Source organism: Myxocyprinus asiaticus, chromosome 5, assembly GCF_019703515.2.
Source record: "Myxocyprinus asiaticus isolate MX2 ecotype Aquarium Trade chromosome 5, UBuf_Myxa_2, whole genome shotgun sequence".
In the NCBI taxonomy this organism is placed as follows: domain Eukaryota; kingdom Metazoa; phylum Chordata; class Actinopteri; order Cypriniformes; family Catostomidae; genus Myxocyprinus; species Myxocyprinus asiaticus.
Genome location: NC_059348.1, coordinates 33613859 through 33630019, shown reverse-complemented (window position 1 = coordinate 33630019; position 16161 = coordinate 33613859). Strand labels below are relative to the sequence as shown.

Sequence of the window (16161 nt, the reverse complement as noted above, 5' to 3'; positions counted from 1 at the left end):
CAGCTTCAGGTGATGTATATCACAAAGTATCAGGGAATTATAACGCAAAAATACAAAATAAGTAAACACAGAAGCACTCTCGTTGTGGAATAAGTGCGTGTCGAGCGTCTTTAAAGGAAAGACCCCGGCGTTACATCTTTAATGCAGTTATATTTAATGTGTTATAGCTTTATTAAAGTTCAAATAATACAGAAGCAGGTCATGTAAATAACTACAAACTCCAAAACTGGCATTTCTCTGTGTGGCCAGCGCCTCTTCTATGAGTTGCGCAAATGTCTCGATCTAAGTGGGAGAGATTGAAACTGCACCAGGATGAGGCACACTCTGTCATGGGGATGCTCATCCCTCAAGCGCACACTTGCTGCAGCTAGATTATAACGTGATGGCTCGTGACTTATTGAATCATAATATATGTCACTGTGCATCTCTTATCGTAAAGAAATTGGCAATATGCAGCTTTATTAATAAGAGAGAGTTTGTTTTTATGTGAGTTTAAGATGGACTGAAGTGAATAGAAAGGTGAGAGGTAGTCTTCGCCCCATTATTCACTGCAACAAAATAAGTTTTTGATTTGTTTTTGTTTTGCTTGTTTTCCAATATAAATATCTAAAACTCCTTTAAAACAACATACATTTTCTTTAGCAGCTATCTGCAGAAGAACAAATTGTTATCTGAGAACGATGAATATAATATTAAAAATATAAATATTTTAAAATATCTAAAAATCCTTTAAAAAAAAAAAGATGCATTCAACTGAGAAGCAGCAAATAAGATATTTAGACTTGCTTTTAGAGAATAGATCTTGAATAGAAGTATATTTTGTCTACTGCACTCGCATAAGTATAACCAAGTGAAAAAAATACACTTACTGTATATACAAAATACACTTATATTTAATATACAGTTGAAGTCCGAAGTTTACATACACCTTAGCCAAATACATTTAAACTCTTACAATACAATTCCTGACATTTAATTGTAGAAAACATTCCCTGTCTTAGGTCAGTTAGGATCACTACTTTAGTTTAAGAATGTGAAATGTCAGTATAATAGTAGAGAGAATTATTTATTTCAGCTTTTATTTCTTTCATCACATCAGTAGTTTACATACACTTTGTTAGTACTTGGTAGCATTGCCTTTAAATGGTTTAACTTGGGTCAAATGTTTTGGGTAACCTTCCACAAGCTTCTCACAATAAGTTGCTGTAATTTTGTCCCATTCCTCCAGACAGAACTGGTGAGTCAGGTTTGTAGGCCTCCTTGCTTGTACATGCTTTTTCAGTTCTGCCCACAAATATTCTATCAGACTGAGGTCAGGGCTTTGTGATGGCCACTCCAATACCTTGACTTTGTTGTCCTTAAGCCATTTCGCCACAACTTTGGAGGTATGCTTGGGGTCATTGTCCATTTGGAAGACCCATTTGTGACCGAGCTTCAACTTCCTGGCTGATGTCTTGAGATGTTGCGTCAGTATATCCACATAATTTTCCTTCCTCATGATGCCATCTATTTTGTGAAGTGCACCAGTCCCTCCTACAGCAAAGCACCCCCACAACATGATGCTGCCACTCTATGCTTCACGGTTGGGATGGTGTTCTTCAGCTTGCAAGCCTCACCCTTTTTTCTCCAAACATAACGATGGTCATTATGACCAAACAGTAAATTTTTTGTTTCATCAGACCAGAGGATATTTCTCCAAAAAGTAAGATCTTTGACACCATGTGCACTTGCAAACTGTAGTCTGTCTTTTTTATGGCGGTTAAGAGCAGTGGCTTCTTCCTTGCTAAGCAGCCTTTCAGGTTATGTTGATATTGGACTCGTTTTACTGTGGATATAGATACTTGTCTACCTTTTTTCTCCAGCATCTTCACAAGGTCCTTTGCTGTTGTTCTGGGATTGATTTGCACTTTTCGCACCAAACTACGTTCATCTCTAGGAGACAGAATGCATCTCCTTCCTGAGCGATATGATGGCTGTGTGGTCCCATGGTGTTTATACTTGCGTACTATTGTTTGCACAGATGAATGTGGTACCTTCAGGCATTTGTAAATTGCTCCCAAGGATTAACCAGACTTGTGGAGGTCCACAGTTTTTTTTTGCTGAGGTCTTGGCTGATTTCTTTTCATTTTCCCATGATGTCAAGCAAAGAGGCACTGAGTTTGAAGGTAGGAATTAAAAATACATCCACAGGTACAATTAGCCTATCAGAAGCTAATTGGCTAAATGCCTAAAGGCTTGATATAATTTTCTGGAATTTTCCAAGCTTCTTAAAGGCACAGCTAACTTAGTGTATGTAAACTTCTGACCCACTGGAATTGTGATATTGTCAATTAAAAGAAATCTGTAAACAATTGTTGGAAAAATTACTCATGTCATGCACAAAGTAGATGTCCTAAACGACTTGCCAAAAATATAGTTTGCTAATATGAAATCTGTGGAGAGGTTTAATGACTTCAACCTAAGTGTATGTAAACTTCTGACTTCAACTGTACATTCTCTTAAAGCAAGTATAAATATCTCATATGTTGCTTCTCAAGCAAATGTATCTTGTTTTAAGGATTGTTAAGACAATTTTAAATGGAAAACAGGACAAAAACAATAGGATTTTTTGCAGTGAATTTCTTTACTGAATTAAACAATAAAAAGTATTATTTCCCCCATTAATTCAGTGAATGTCATTTAGAGGTATTTTTAAAAGATGAACTTTATTGTTAGTAAGCATGTTTAATACAACCTTTTAAGTCGGGGCACAAGCTGAATAATCGGTTAAGTGCTAATGATTAATCATTGCAATAATCACCGAATAGTCGAATAATCGTTCTAATAATCGGTAGATTAATCGATTATCAAAATAATCATTAGTTGCAGCCCTAATTCAGACTGAAGGACGTGGCTGTTTAGCAAGCTGCAACCAAGTTGTACAGACTGAACGGCAGCCAGTGAAAATCATAGTTTTGAGATTTTAAACTTCAGCCAATTAAACTCCAGCATTCAATATGTTTTATATCTGTATGTATAGTGCCAAATAATGCACTGGCAATGTACACTTAAGTGTCTCTTGTCTATTCAGTTTGATATTAATTTAATCTGCCCATTTGATCCTATTATTAAAAAAAAAGTCCACTGGAAAACAGCAGAAGATTTTGCCCAAATTGTAATTACAACATGTTCACTTATTTTATGGCATGATGTTGGATAGACCAAATTAAAATAGCAAGCTTTTTAGTGTGTCTGACGGAGTTGATATAAATTACAGTAAGATATAAGATAAATAAATGTCAATTTTGAGACGAAGTTGTTTTTATAAAAACCTGTTCCCTTACCACACCTGGAGTCGCGATTTCGAATCCAGGGCGTGCTGAGTGACTCCAGCCAGGTCTCCTAAGCAACCAAATTGGCCCGGTTGCTAGGGAGGGTAGAGTCACATGGGGTAACCTCCTCGTGGCCGCTATAAAGTGGTTCTCACTCTCGGTGGGGCGCATGGTGAGTTGTGCGTGGATGCCGCGGAGAACAGCATGAAGCCTCCACACGCACTATGTCTCCGCGGTAACGTGCTCAACAAGCCAGGTGATAAGATGCGTGGAATGACGGTCTCAGGCAACTGAGATTCGTCCTCCGCCACCTGGATTGAGGCGAGTCACTACGCCACCACGAGGACTTAAAGCGCATTAAAATTGGGCATTCCAAACTGGGGAGAAAAGGGAAGAAAAAAAAAGAAAAAAAAGAACTGTTTCCTTACATGTTCGTTAGCGGAGACCTTTGTCTACAAATATATCCATCTCAAATTAATTTAGTATAAAAAAATAAAAAAAAACTACGATTTAAAACATATTTTGTCCCTTATCTCAAGAATCAGCGGAAGATAAACACAGAGTATTATAGTATGCACAAATGTAAATCCTCACTGATCATGTCTACTACCCATTTCCTCTGCAACATTTCACTTTGTTTAAATGAGTGGAATAGAACACTGTCATACCCCTTCTGCTACCATAGAACAATAAATAAATAATGCTTTCCTGTTAGATTCCAGCATTTATTTAGACTATTCTATCAAACAAAGCTCACAGAGCTTACAAAAAGTCACATGGAAAACTAGTTCTGTTTACATGCAATACATCCTATACCCTCTGCTAGAATCTTCCCTCACAAACAGTGGACAAAACATGCCAGTTCAGGGATTTGTTTATGCAAGGGATACTTCTCTGTAAAGGCACTGGCTCACATGCACATTAAGTATTTTGAAATGAACCATTACAAACATGCTCCAATGAAGGAATATTTGAAGATATAAGAATTCTTGGCATATTTGGTGAAGGAATTCGGTCTTCATTTACTTACCCTCATGTCATTATAAAACGACTTTCTTTCTTTGAACACAGAAGATACTGTATGGTTTAATAAGACTTGGAATATAGCACACAATCTGTATGGACAAAATCTATGATAATTTTAAGGTGTTTTAGCATCCTTTTTGAAGCCTAAAAGCTCCAGACCCCATTTACTGCAATTGCACGGAAAAGAGCGACCAGTACATTTTTCAAATTTTCTCCTTTTGTGTTCCAAGGAAGAAAGAACAGGATTGGAAAGACATTAAGGCAGGTTAAATGATGACAGAATTTTCATTTTTTGCTGAATGATTCCTTTAAAGCTGGGCTTCTTTGATCACATTTATGTTTGTTCTTTCATCTAGCCATTTTAGTGAAGGACAATGAGGATAAATGCTGTCATGGATTACAGGCCAGAAAGCAGAAAAGCAAATATGGTCCAAAGCTCAGATCAATAATATTGACAATTTCTCTGTATTTTTCTTTTTTCTGGCTTTTTAAAACTTTTCAGAACCTCAGTTGCTCGAAAAATGCATTTGCCTTAACACAGCATCTTTATTCAATCTATATTTACATCTAGACATCTTGAATGACACCTACAATTTAACTGCATGTTTTCTTAAACATTTCTCCTTTCACTTTAGCACTCACCACTTTCTCTTTGGAGCGTAGAACACCCAGTTTGCCAAACCGCACATGGAAAGGGGAGCATTGGTACGTCCCATCCTTCTGCCGAACCACCACGACATCAATGCAGCCCGATAGTGTGGCTTGGTTAATGCCTTTATACAGCTCCTTCATCGTCACCAGCACCTGACCTGCCAACTGCCCCACGTAATTCATGGTGTCCGTCTAAACAGAGGAATAGAAAGTGAAAAATGTGTCAAATGGGCATTTAACCACAAGACTCTCAGACATCAACAAACGCTGCAAACAAGGATTAACTTTTCTATTAATGTAACAAATGTAATAAAATCTGCATGTCCTTAATTGCAGTATTTGATTGTTTGTGACAACTTGTCTGTACCAAATAGCTGAAAGAGCTCAAATCCACAGCAAAGGTTTTTCTAAATAGCTTCTAAAAGCAAACTATGAGCTAGTCAAGCAGGAGTTTTCAACACTACAATTCCCACTCTGTTAGAATTATGTTTTGCTTGTACATGAGCATTGCAAATGTGGTACGATCCCCCTCTACTCATGGTAAAAGTGAAACTCTAGTTCTTATTGGCCGCCAGCCTTTTTAAGGCAGTTATCAGCAGACCTGCAGATGAGCTTAATGCTGTTTTCCAAGTGGTGGTCTGAATGTCCTCCAACATCCCAGTTGAAACAGTGAGCAAAAAGAATTAAACAAACAACTGTGTCCTAGGGTACTGGAGCTATGGAAACATTCTGTTTCTTAACATACTTTAAATGTAAAGATCAAGGCATTCTTCCAGTACCTCTTAAATGAGTTGAGTTTTTGGAGGAAATAGAGGGACCGGGAGGCACTAACCCACTAACTGTGAGAACACTGACTGGCATGTTTATCTATGATAGATAATAGCAAATTATTCAAAAAAACATCCTGTCTAAATTTAAGGCCAAAGCATTAAGTATGAGGCGACATGCTAAATTAATCCCCAGTGCAGACTGGAATGTATTATTATGCTAATGACAATGAGTAACTTTGATTTAACAACATGTGAAGCACGAGGGCTCAATTTGGTCTTTACGAGGTCTTACAATGTGAAAATAAGCATCAGATCAAGGAAACCACAAAATTAAATACCCTCACAGCTTGTATAAATGCCTGGGGGGGGGGGGGAAAGGGGCAAATAACAAAGTACAGTGTAACAGACGTTGCACTCATGGCTAACCTACTTTTCTCAAGCATAACAGTCACTATTTACATGAATAAGTTTTCTGTGAACCATTCACCATTATCCATGAAAAAGAAAGCACCCACACATGCAGTTGCAGCCTTTTAACGGTTAAAGGCTTAAAAGACAGAAAAAGAAAAGGCATGTTCAAAAAGCTAAGTATAGCATAAGAGTAAATAACATTTGGCCTCACAGTGTGTGCTTTCAAGAGTACAATTTGACATTATGCACATTATTGCAAAGAATGGTGGTAACAGAGTACATTCTCGAACAATTGACGAATATTTCATTGTATCTTCACAAAAGGAACAGAAGACTTTGTGTGCTGTCTTGAGTAAAAATTGGACATGTAGGTCAGAAAAAAAATATATAATTGTACACATATTTAATTTAACCTTATAATAAAATATGTGTTCTGAACATTTGTTGCAAAGGTGACATTGCAGCTTTGTTTAAAACTTGATACAATTTTACTATTTTCTATTGCAATTTATTGAGGACACTGTGAGCATGGGTCATCACTGCGACTCCCATATCAGCAATCTCCACCTATCTAAATATTTGATTCTCTGAAAATAGGCTTAACCAATTAAATAGAACAGAACAACAAACATATATGACATTAACACGGACAATCAAAGTTTATCCTTTAAGCCTGAAACGTTATGTGAATAACCCATGCTTAAACTTTGAGAATTGACACAATATATGGATGATGATTATGATCTTTGTTCAGTGTCCTGTTCAACTACTAACAAGATCATAATAAAACAATATCTATATAGATTCATATATCTATAGATCTTTTTCATACTTGTTTTATCCCAAGCTGCTATGAAGGATTTTTCCTGTTTCTGCAACCAAGCAAATAAAAATCTGGCTAATCCTATTCCAATACTGAGGATGGCTTTTACTTTCAATCATTATAAAACATCAAGGATGCAAAGATATAAAATGTATTTTGATGCCATAATCCGATTACTTAAATCAACTTATGCTACCTAGTTTCAAATCACTTTTAATTAATTGCACAACTCCGAAAGAAATTGAAATAATAACTTTATTCTCTATGTCTCCACTTGTTTTCCATGTTTCAGAGTAACTGGCAAAACACAAACAGAAAGCACATTAACTGAATTCTGATTGAAGAAGCTTGTCCCATTTCAGCTAAGGCAACTTCCACTTTAGGTTTAACAAACTCATCATATTCCTTGCGGTGTCGAGCTGGGTGTTAGAAATCAAACTAGTTGCGAAAACGGTAGTTCCACCTTGTAAAATTCTACCAGTACAAAGCTTACAAATTGCAACTCATCCGTCACTGTAACATAATTAAAAGTTATTAAACACAAGAGACATTTTCTATTACAAACAGCATGAGTTGTAGGCCAACTGTCTGACACATTTTTACATCTTTTTGACAGGAAATTTACATTTATTTACATTTATGCATTTGGCAGACGCTTTTATCCAAAGTGACTTACAGTGCACTTATTACAGGGACAATCCCCCTGGAGCAACCTGGAGTTAAGTGCCTTGCTCAAGGACACAATGGTGGTGGCTGTGGGGATTGAACCAGCATCCTTCTGATTACCAGTTATGTGCTTTAGCCCACTACTCCAGGAAGTAAATGGCTCTGATCATATAAATAATTGCTTTTATTGGCTCAACATTGTAGTTGAAGACATCACCACAACAATTAATTAAAATAATTTATTTTATTGGCTATTTAACGGCTTTAATTGTAAAATGCACTAGGATTCAATCTCCAAAGTAAATCAAGTGTAGCCTTTTAAAAACTTGCATATTACAAGTGGAATGGGTAGCTCAGTGGTAAAAGACGCTGCCTACCACCCCTGGAGTTCACTAGTTCGAATCCCAGGGCATGCTGAGTGACTCCAGCCAGGTCTCCTAAGCAACCAAATTGTCCCAGTTGCTAGGGAGGGTAGAGTCACATGGGGTAACCTCCTCTTGGTCACTATAATGTGGTTTGTTCTCGGTGGGGCACGTGGTGAGTTGAGCACAGATGCCGCAGTGGATGGCGTGAAGCCATCTCTGGTGGCCCACCTACCTGGTCTGACTTACTGACCTTCTGGGATGTAAACAAAAACTGCTGTAACCTGTCTGACATTACAAGACACATTTACATATTTTGGTATGTAAATACCAAGAACCTGCTCTCTAGCCAATGAGTCAAGAGTCTGAGGTCAGCGCTTCTGTAACTGATAAGAAATGTTTCCAGCAAGGGGGCCAGTGGGGCTGACTGCTGATAAGGGCCTTGAAAAGGGGGGCTAGAGGAATACGATTGTGCATGTGAAATATGACTATCACATAAGGAGAACATTCACCATGCTGATTCTGAGAAAAGTTCAGCATACTTTTGTTAATCATTCAACCCAGAAAGTCTTGTGGATTTACAGAAGTATGACAATGAAATGTACCAAATTTAACCAAATCTGGAGTCTGGACTGTCTCTTTCAGTTTACAATTTAAGTACTGTAAAATTAAGCACACAAACATGAACTAACTTGTTCAAAGTTTCTTTTCTTGAATCACCTGCTTTATTTAGTTAGCAAACAGACCTAGGAGCAAATTGGCCTGTGTACCTGCGGTTTCACTGGGAACGCCTCTGATTACAAGGGACACGTGTATTTGTCAGGTACTTGTTATCAGTCCATCTGCCCTGGTGTTCTTAATGAAAATATCAGGTGTACCACAAATGTCTGTTATTTGACAAGACAGCAGACCAAGAGGTTGTTGATCTTTCAGGCTGCAGTACACCAGAATTGAAACTAACAGTTATTGTTAAGTGAGACCGTAATAATGAAGCTCTTCATAAACAAACATGGCAAAATAACTTTGTGACCATGGCTTGAAGAACAGAGTTTGTTTCAGGTGGACTGTCAAATTGCGTATTGGAAGTCATTCTCAATGAAGCATTTGGTAACTGGTAGTTAACTCTTGAACAAATGCTCCGAATTCAATACAAGTCAAGCTCATTCAGCATTTGTAGCATATGTTCATTACCACAAAAATAATTTCAACTTATTAAAAAAAAGAAGCATGAAACCCCGTTACAGTAAGCCAGTCACAATGCAAGTGAAGTGCGGACATTAAAATACACACTTTTTCAAAAGCATAGCCACAAGACTTAAACATAAGACATGTTAACATGATTAACATGATTTTAGTGTGATCAAATCATTTTCTTAACTTATCTATAAAAAGTTACACCTTGTCTACAACAGATACGAGCAGTGCGACGTGATGCAGCAAAAGCGAATCACTCCCATTATAAGCAATAGCCTCTTTCACACATGCAACCTGATAAATTGCAGTAAATCATTGGATTGCCTTTACTGGTAAATGTACCACATCTTCTATTCACACATGCCATGGTTTACTATCTGTTCAATTTGAAGAAAAACAATTTTAATCCAGAGGAACTGAATGATCTCCATATTACTTCAGCATGTCCAGACCTCGAACATGCTCAAACTGTTAATCTTACTCTGTATACACAACACTGAAACTTAACTTTTCAGGTACTGTTACAACTTGTCATTTAGGGAAATAGCCAGTGCAAAATTGACCTCTATTTTTATCAGGTCGTGTTCACACATGACCTCTAAACTGAAAATTGCAAGTCATTTTCTGGAAAAGGCTGTATGTGTAAAAGCGACTAATGATGCCCTTTTCTATTTTGGACTGCACACATGGCGCAACTCCTGCCAACAAGACAAAACTTAGAACGTTTGCTTTGACACATCCAGTGTAGACAGCCTCAAGGCGTTGCAATGTGACATAGCTCAAGTACGGTGTAGACAGGGTGTTTCTCAAAGCAAAGAATGCAGAGAACAGACTAGCGTACTTAATACTCTTGAAATAGTATGTATTTTATCATTTATGGACTGGCCCCATTCACTTCTTTTGTAAAGTGCCTTACTGTAACTCCAATTTCTTTTTAATAAATGAAGGGCGAAGGTTGAAATACCTTTTTGTGGTATCAACATTATGCCACAAATGCTGTCAACAGGGCTTAAATCCTAGGCTACTGAACCTGGAACATTCCTTTAAGTTCAACCATCTGCTTAGCTTTACACTTATTAGACAAGCAATGTTCTGTACTTTGCTCGGACATGAGATGTGAGGCAAAAGGCCTGGCACAGAGTGTATAACTTACATAACATGGGGGAAAAGTTTCTCCAGTTCAGATTCAGATACAGAGAGAAACAATGCAGCAAAAAAAGTGATGGATTTATTTTTCTCTACTGCTGTGAGGGAGATATAGATTTATACAGAGGTCAAAAGCTCATCTTTCTTCCTCATTCTTATGTTTCCTTTTTAGTGCAAATCAGAAATGTCAAAATAGGCATGTTTCACTTTGTAGTTCCTCAAGTCTTTAGATGCCCTGGAGGTTAAAGGAATGTTACAATTTCAATACAAGTTAAGCTTAATCGACAGCATTTGTGGCATAATGTTGATTACCACAAAAATTTATTTTGACTCATTCCTCCTTGTCTTTAACAAAAAAAAAAAAAAAAAAGCAAAAATCTGGGTTACAGTGAGGTACTATCAGCCATATTAGAAAAACAGTATGTCATACTAAGATATTGCCAAAACTCATGTTGCATAACTGAGGGCTACAGAGGGCAACATTAGACAGAGATCAACATTCTGCCCTGCACCTTATTCACGCTAGCGGCATCTTTGATTTTTAATGGAATGACAACGAGGCTGTGAGGGATAGACTTACAGTCTCTTCAATGGGCTGTACTTCAGTTTAAAGTGTTCTTGGATCATTCCGTGGACAAAACATTGATAAAATATCTGTCCAAAAACATTCAGTATACAAAGACACTCTGGAAAAACAGATGTGATCTAGGAGCTTTATACAGCTTTATACCATTTGTGCTATTGAAGAGATGGGTAGTCTATCCCTCACAGCCAAAGATAGCGCTAGACAAAACAGTTAGAACCAAATAGCTATTTGAAGTTTGCTCATAGTTTTAAGCATGTTCAGACATGTTTGAGTAAAGCTGTCTTTATCAGCAGTAATGCTCCCTTAATAGTCTATGGGCTTGTCATTGCTCATTACTTAACAGCCCAAACTGTTTTTTTGGCAGATGATGATTTTTCACAGCAAAACAGGTTGTTTGAGAAAAAACATAATGACACTGTTAGGCGGAGATACTACTTTTGTAATAGTTCTTGTTAATGAGTCCAAAATAGCTAGCCTATATTTGTACTAGATAAGTTTCTGGTTCAAATTTGATCTATCTTCAGTTGAAGTCAGAAGTTTACATATACTTAGGTTGAAGTCATTAAAACTAATTTTTAACCACTCCACAGATTTCATATTAGCAAACTATAGTTTTGGCAAGGCCTTTAGGACATCTACTTTGTGCATGACACAAGTAATTTTTCCAACAATTGTTTACAGACAGATTGTTTCACTTTTAATTGAATATATCACTATTCCAGTGGGTCAGGAGTTTACATACACAAGTTAACTGTGCCTTTAAGCAGCTTGGAAAATTCCAGAAAATGATGTCAAGCCTTTAGGCAATTAGCTTCTGATAAGCTACTTGGCGTCAATTGGAGGTGTACCTGTGGATGTATTTTAAGGCCTACCTTTAAACTCAGTGCCGCTTTGCTTGACATCATGGGAAAATCAAAAGAAATCAGCCAAGATCTCAGAAAAAAAACAATTGTGGACCTTCACAAGTCTGGTTCATCCTTGGGAGCCATTTCCAAATGCCTGAAGGTACTACGTTCATCTGTACAAACAATAGTACACAAGTATAAACACCATGGGACCACACAGCCATCATACCGCTCAGGAGATGCATTCTGTCACTTAGAGATGAACGTAGTTTGGTGCGAAAAGTGCAAATTAATCCCAGAACAACAGCAAAGGACCTTGTGAAGATGCTGGAGGAAAAAGGTAGACAAGTATCTATATCCACAGTAAAACGAGTCCTATATCGACATAACCTGAAAGGCTGCTCAGGAAGGAAGAAGCCACTGCACGAAAACCGCCATAAAAAAGCCAGATTACGGTTTGCAAGTGCACATGGGGACAAAGATCTTACTTTTTGGAGAAATCTCCTCTGGTCTAATGAAACAAAAATTTAATTGTTTGGCCATAATGACCATCGTTATGTTTGGAGGAAAAAGGGTGAGGCTTGCAAGCTGAAGAACATCATCCCAACCGTGAAGCATGGGGGTGGCAGCATCATGTTGTGGGGGTGCTTTGCTGCAGGAGGGACTGGTGCACTTCACAAAATAGATGGCATCATGAGGAAGGAAAAGTATGTGGATATATTGAAGCAACATCTCAAGACATCAGCCAAGAAGTTAAAGCTCGGTCGCAAATGGGTCTTTCAAAAGGATAATGACCCCAAGAATACCTCCAAAGTTGTGGTGAAATGGCTTATGGACAACAAAGTCAAGGAATTGGAGTGGCCATCACAGAGCCCTGACCTCAATCCGATAGAAAATTTGTGGGCAGAACTGCAAAAGTGTGTGCGAGCAAGGAGGCCTACAAACCTGACTCACCAGTTCTGTCTGGAGGAATGGGACAAAATTCCAGAAACTTATTGTGAGAAGCTTGTGGAAGGCTACCCAGAATGTCTGACCAAAGTTAAACCATTTAAAGGCAATGCTACCAAGTACTAACAAAGTGTATGTAAACTACTGACCCACTGAGAATGTGATGAAAGAAATAAAAGCTGAAATAAATAATTCTCTCTACTATTATTCTGACATTTCACATTCTTAAAATAAAGTAGTGATCCTTACTGAACTAAGACAGAGAATGTTTTCTACATTAAATGTCAGGAATTGTAAAAACTGAGTTTAAATATATCTGGCTGAGGTGTATGTAAACTTCTGACTTCAGCTGTACAACTAAACTCACTATGCAAAAAAGTCAAGTCCTGTTGGTTAGTGCAGTGACATCATGTTGTTTAGTTGCAGTCTTTTGCTTGGATACAACAACAGAACAGCAAATAAGGTGACATTAAATGTGTCATATTGTAGCATTAGCTTATTCTCAATGAAAAAGAGTCTCCAACACACCTAGCTTAGTTTCTTTTGTGAATGAAAAAAGGAACATGTCGTGTTTGGTTTTAACGCGATTTTCGACATTTTGTCAGGAGACGAGGAAATTTCCTGTCAAAATAAAGCATCAACTTAGAAACTGGTTAGCTCGACTAGCCGACAGGCTAAACTGACATTAACACTACCATGTTGTTAAATGTCGACATGTTTAAGTCATTAAAATACATACATATCGTTTAGATATTTGACCGAAATGGTCAAATCAGAAATGATTTTGTGTCATGTTTACCTTTCAGCTGCAGCTGCTGTTCTTGTTCAGAAATTGGACGTTTTTATCGCCGCCGCCGTATGCTGCTCTTTTGCGCTGACGTTATTCATTCATTTCTTAAGTTCTGAACGAGTACGAAAGCGACCAGAATATTTACACCTCTCCGACTGGATCCCTGCTGGTGTTCTTCTGTATCATAACAGTATGGTGTTTTTCAGGGGGGTCACTTCTACATCAAGACGACAGCGGGCCGGTCAGTCTGGCAGCGGCTCAAACAGCTGTGGCGGCAGTTGGCCGTGACGTGACGTGTCACGTGACATGACGTGACGCAACGCAGCAGGCGCTTCAAAACGAGCCTCACTTGATCCACCAGAGTAGAATTCACCAGAGTAGAATTCAACAGAGCGCAGCAGAATCCACAAGTTCACCACAATTACTTCCTTAAAAGTGCTTTTGTGAATATGTTGTTGATTCACTGTCATTCGTCGCTCTTAAGATAGCAGACTGAGCCTGCTGAGTGTAGTTGTGTAGTCTTGAATGACCTTTGGTCTGTGTTGCATAGTTATATTCATGTCAGATTCACTGAATTAGCCCCAGAATATAAATGTATGCGTGTGTGTTTGGGATGTTTAACATTTGTAAACACATATCCTTACATCTGATTTTTAGTATATTTAGCATCTGCTAGTATTTATTTGGTTATTTAGTAGATTTAGCATACCATGAAGAAAAAAAAAAAAAAAAACTTGACAGTACAGGTCCTTGCTACAGTCCAGGCTGTACAGGATTTCAAGTCAGACACATTTTCTTCATTGCAATGGGTTAATTTATTGCATAGCACTGGCTATTGGTTTTGAGATTAAGCTATGTGCCAGCCAATAAGAGTGCACAAATCAACAAATGTTTCTGAAAAAAAAAAAAAAAATGATAGCTAGAGAGGCACTAGTCTCACATAAAGGCTTCTGTGCTATCTGAAGAACCTATGCAGATAAAACTGCCTTACAACAGTGCCACTGACTCTTCCTACTCTTTATCAGGACCAAATTGTAGTTTTTACAATGTATAAATACACAAAATGCATCAAGCAACAAAAAGCAGACATATAGCATAAAACAAAAAACTTCAGATTTAGATTGTGCATATGTTTCTCTTGCTTTTACATAATATCTTACGTTATTGGCTTTGTAATCTTTAACCAACTTGAAATTCTGTTGTCTTCCATAGAATGAGAATCTTGGGTCATTTTTATAATATGATACATTGTATCACAGAGCAGTAGATTCACATGGAAACAACAAACCACTTTTAATTTAAATGAGACAACAGCTGAGGTACATGCTACTTTTGCATATGCTATGTTCCAGTTTGTGCTTTTAAAGCAACACCCAAAGCTGTTTAATTCAAATCATATCCATCTCAAATGTCAAGACGGTTTTCCCAACACTGTTTATACTTTACCTTGGGTTAGTAGTTTACAATGTATACATTTGGCACCATAATTCAGAGTTAACATTTCTGGATAAGGCTTCATAACCCAGGGTTAAAAGCAGTGCTAACCCCCTTTCAAAATTACAAGTACGAAACGTTGCTTAACCCAGTGTTAAAAAGTGATGCTATGTTAGTCCTGAGTTACAAGGCCTGAAATTAAAACCAGACCTAACCTGCTCACACCATACATGCCAAACTCCTAGAATTTTGCCATGTTGTTTGCTCATGTCATTTCTTGCATATACCTGTAAACAATACATGCTTTGAATTAAAAGGCTTTGGAAGATATACTGGTCATTTGTTGAACCCCTCTCTCCCTCTGTGTCTCTCTTTACTCTTTCTTCTCTGCTTCATCCTCTGGGAAGTAGACACTGACAGTGAACTCTGCTGCCTCTATGCCGTACTTGTTCTTCACCTGCAGGGCATATTTCCCTGAGTCGGCAGTGGTAACAGCAGCGATGGTGATGCTGGCAAACTTGCCGTGTTCAAACTTCAGTGAGTAGTGCTCATCACACACCAGCTGTCTCTCATTCTTTATCCAGCTGACCTCAGGAACAGGATCACCCCATACGTTGCCAGTGAGGTTCAGAGACTGAAAAAGGGTGGGAAAAGATTAAATTAGGGGTTGCACCAGCTGGCTGAATAGTCCAACCACGCCACAAAAAATATATATTTTTAGTTAGTATTTTTTCTTGTTTTCCTGTAAAAATATCTAAACAAGATCAATTTACTTGAGAGGCTAAATGCATTAGATATGGACCCTTTTCACATTTTCTGGTTCGGAATGCGGAAGTAAACTGTTGCAGGGTAAAATTCTATTACGGTGAATGGGGGACCACAGCAAATATTATTTGTGCATTACATAACAGCAGAAAGAATCCACTTTTGCATTTCCACGACTTTCCAAATAAGATGGAAACACACTGTCACAGTGAAAAGGGAACATGAAATCTTGTTTGCAGGGAAATCTAACTAAATTCATTCTTAAAATTAAAAACACTATTTTCTTAATAAGGAAATTAAGTTTTGAAATAAGCTTTTTCTCTGAAAACAAAGACTTAAAGGAATATTCCGGGTTCAACACAGGTTAAGCTCAATCAACAGCATTTGTGGCATAATGTTGATTACCACAAAAATTAATTTTGACGGAGGTCAC

General features: G+C 37.7%; 2 protein-coding genes across 6 annotated transcripts in view; both read right to left on the bottom strand.

Moving 5' to 3' along the window:
- The window catches only part of LOC127441026 (phosphatidate phosphatase LPIN2-like), a 35884-nt gene extending 22046 nt beyond the window's left edge, over window positions 1–13838 (bottom strand). Inside the window, exons 1-2 of one of the 3 annotated variants that reach the window (XM_051698143.1) lie at window positions 13539–13838; window positions 4980–5180 (exon numbers count right to left, since the gene is read on the bottom strand). In XM_051698143.1, the coding sequence (XP_051554103.1) occupies window positions 4980–5171 (192 nt within the window). In that variant the 5' untranslated portion in view covers window positions 5172–5180; window positions 13539–13838. Of the gene's footprint in view, window positions 1–4979; window positions 5181–5355; window positions 5476–13538 lie in introns of those variants that run through there. The other 2 variants (XM_051698145.1, XM_051698144.1) reach the window with 2 other exon arrangements.
- A 347-nt stretch (window positions 13839–14185) lies between these two features.
- The window catches only part of LOC127441471 (myomesin-2-like), a 44809-nt gene continuing 42833 nt past the window's right edge, over window positions 14186–16161 (bottom strand). For 2 of the 3 annotated variants that reach the window (XM_051698928.1, XM_051698930.1), the window contains one exon: window positions 14186–15597. In XM_051698928.1, the coding sequence (XP_051554888.1) occupies window positions 15337–15597 (261 nt within the window). In that variant the 3' untranslated portion in view covers window positions 14186–15336. The remainder of the gene's footprint in view (window positions 15598–16161) is intronic. The other variant, XM_051698929.1, reaches the window with a different exon arrangement.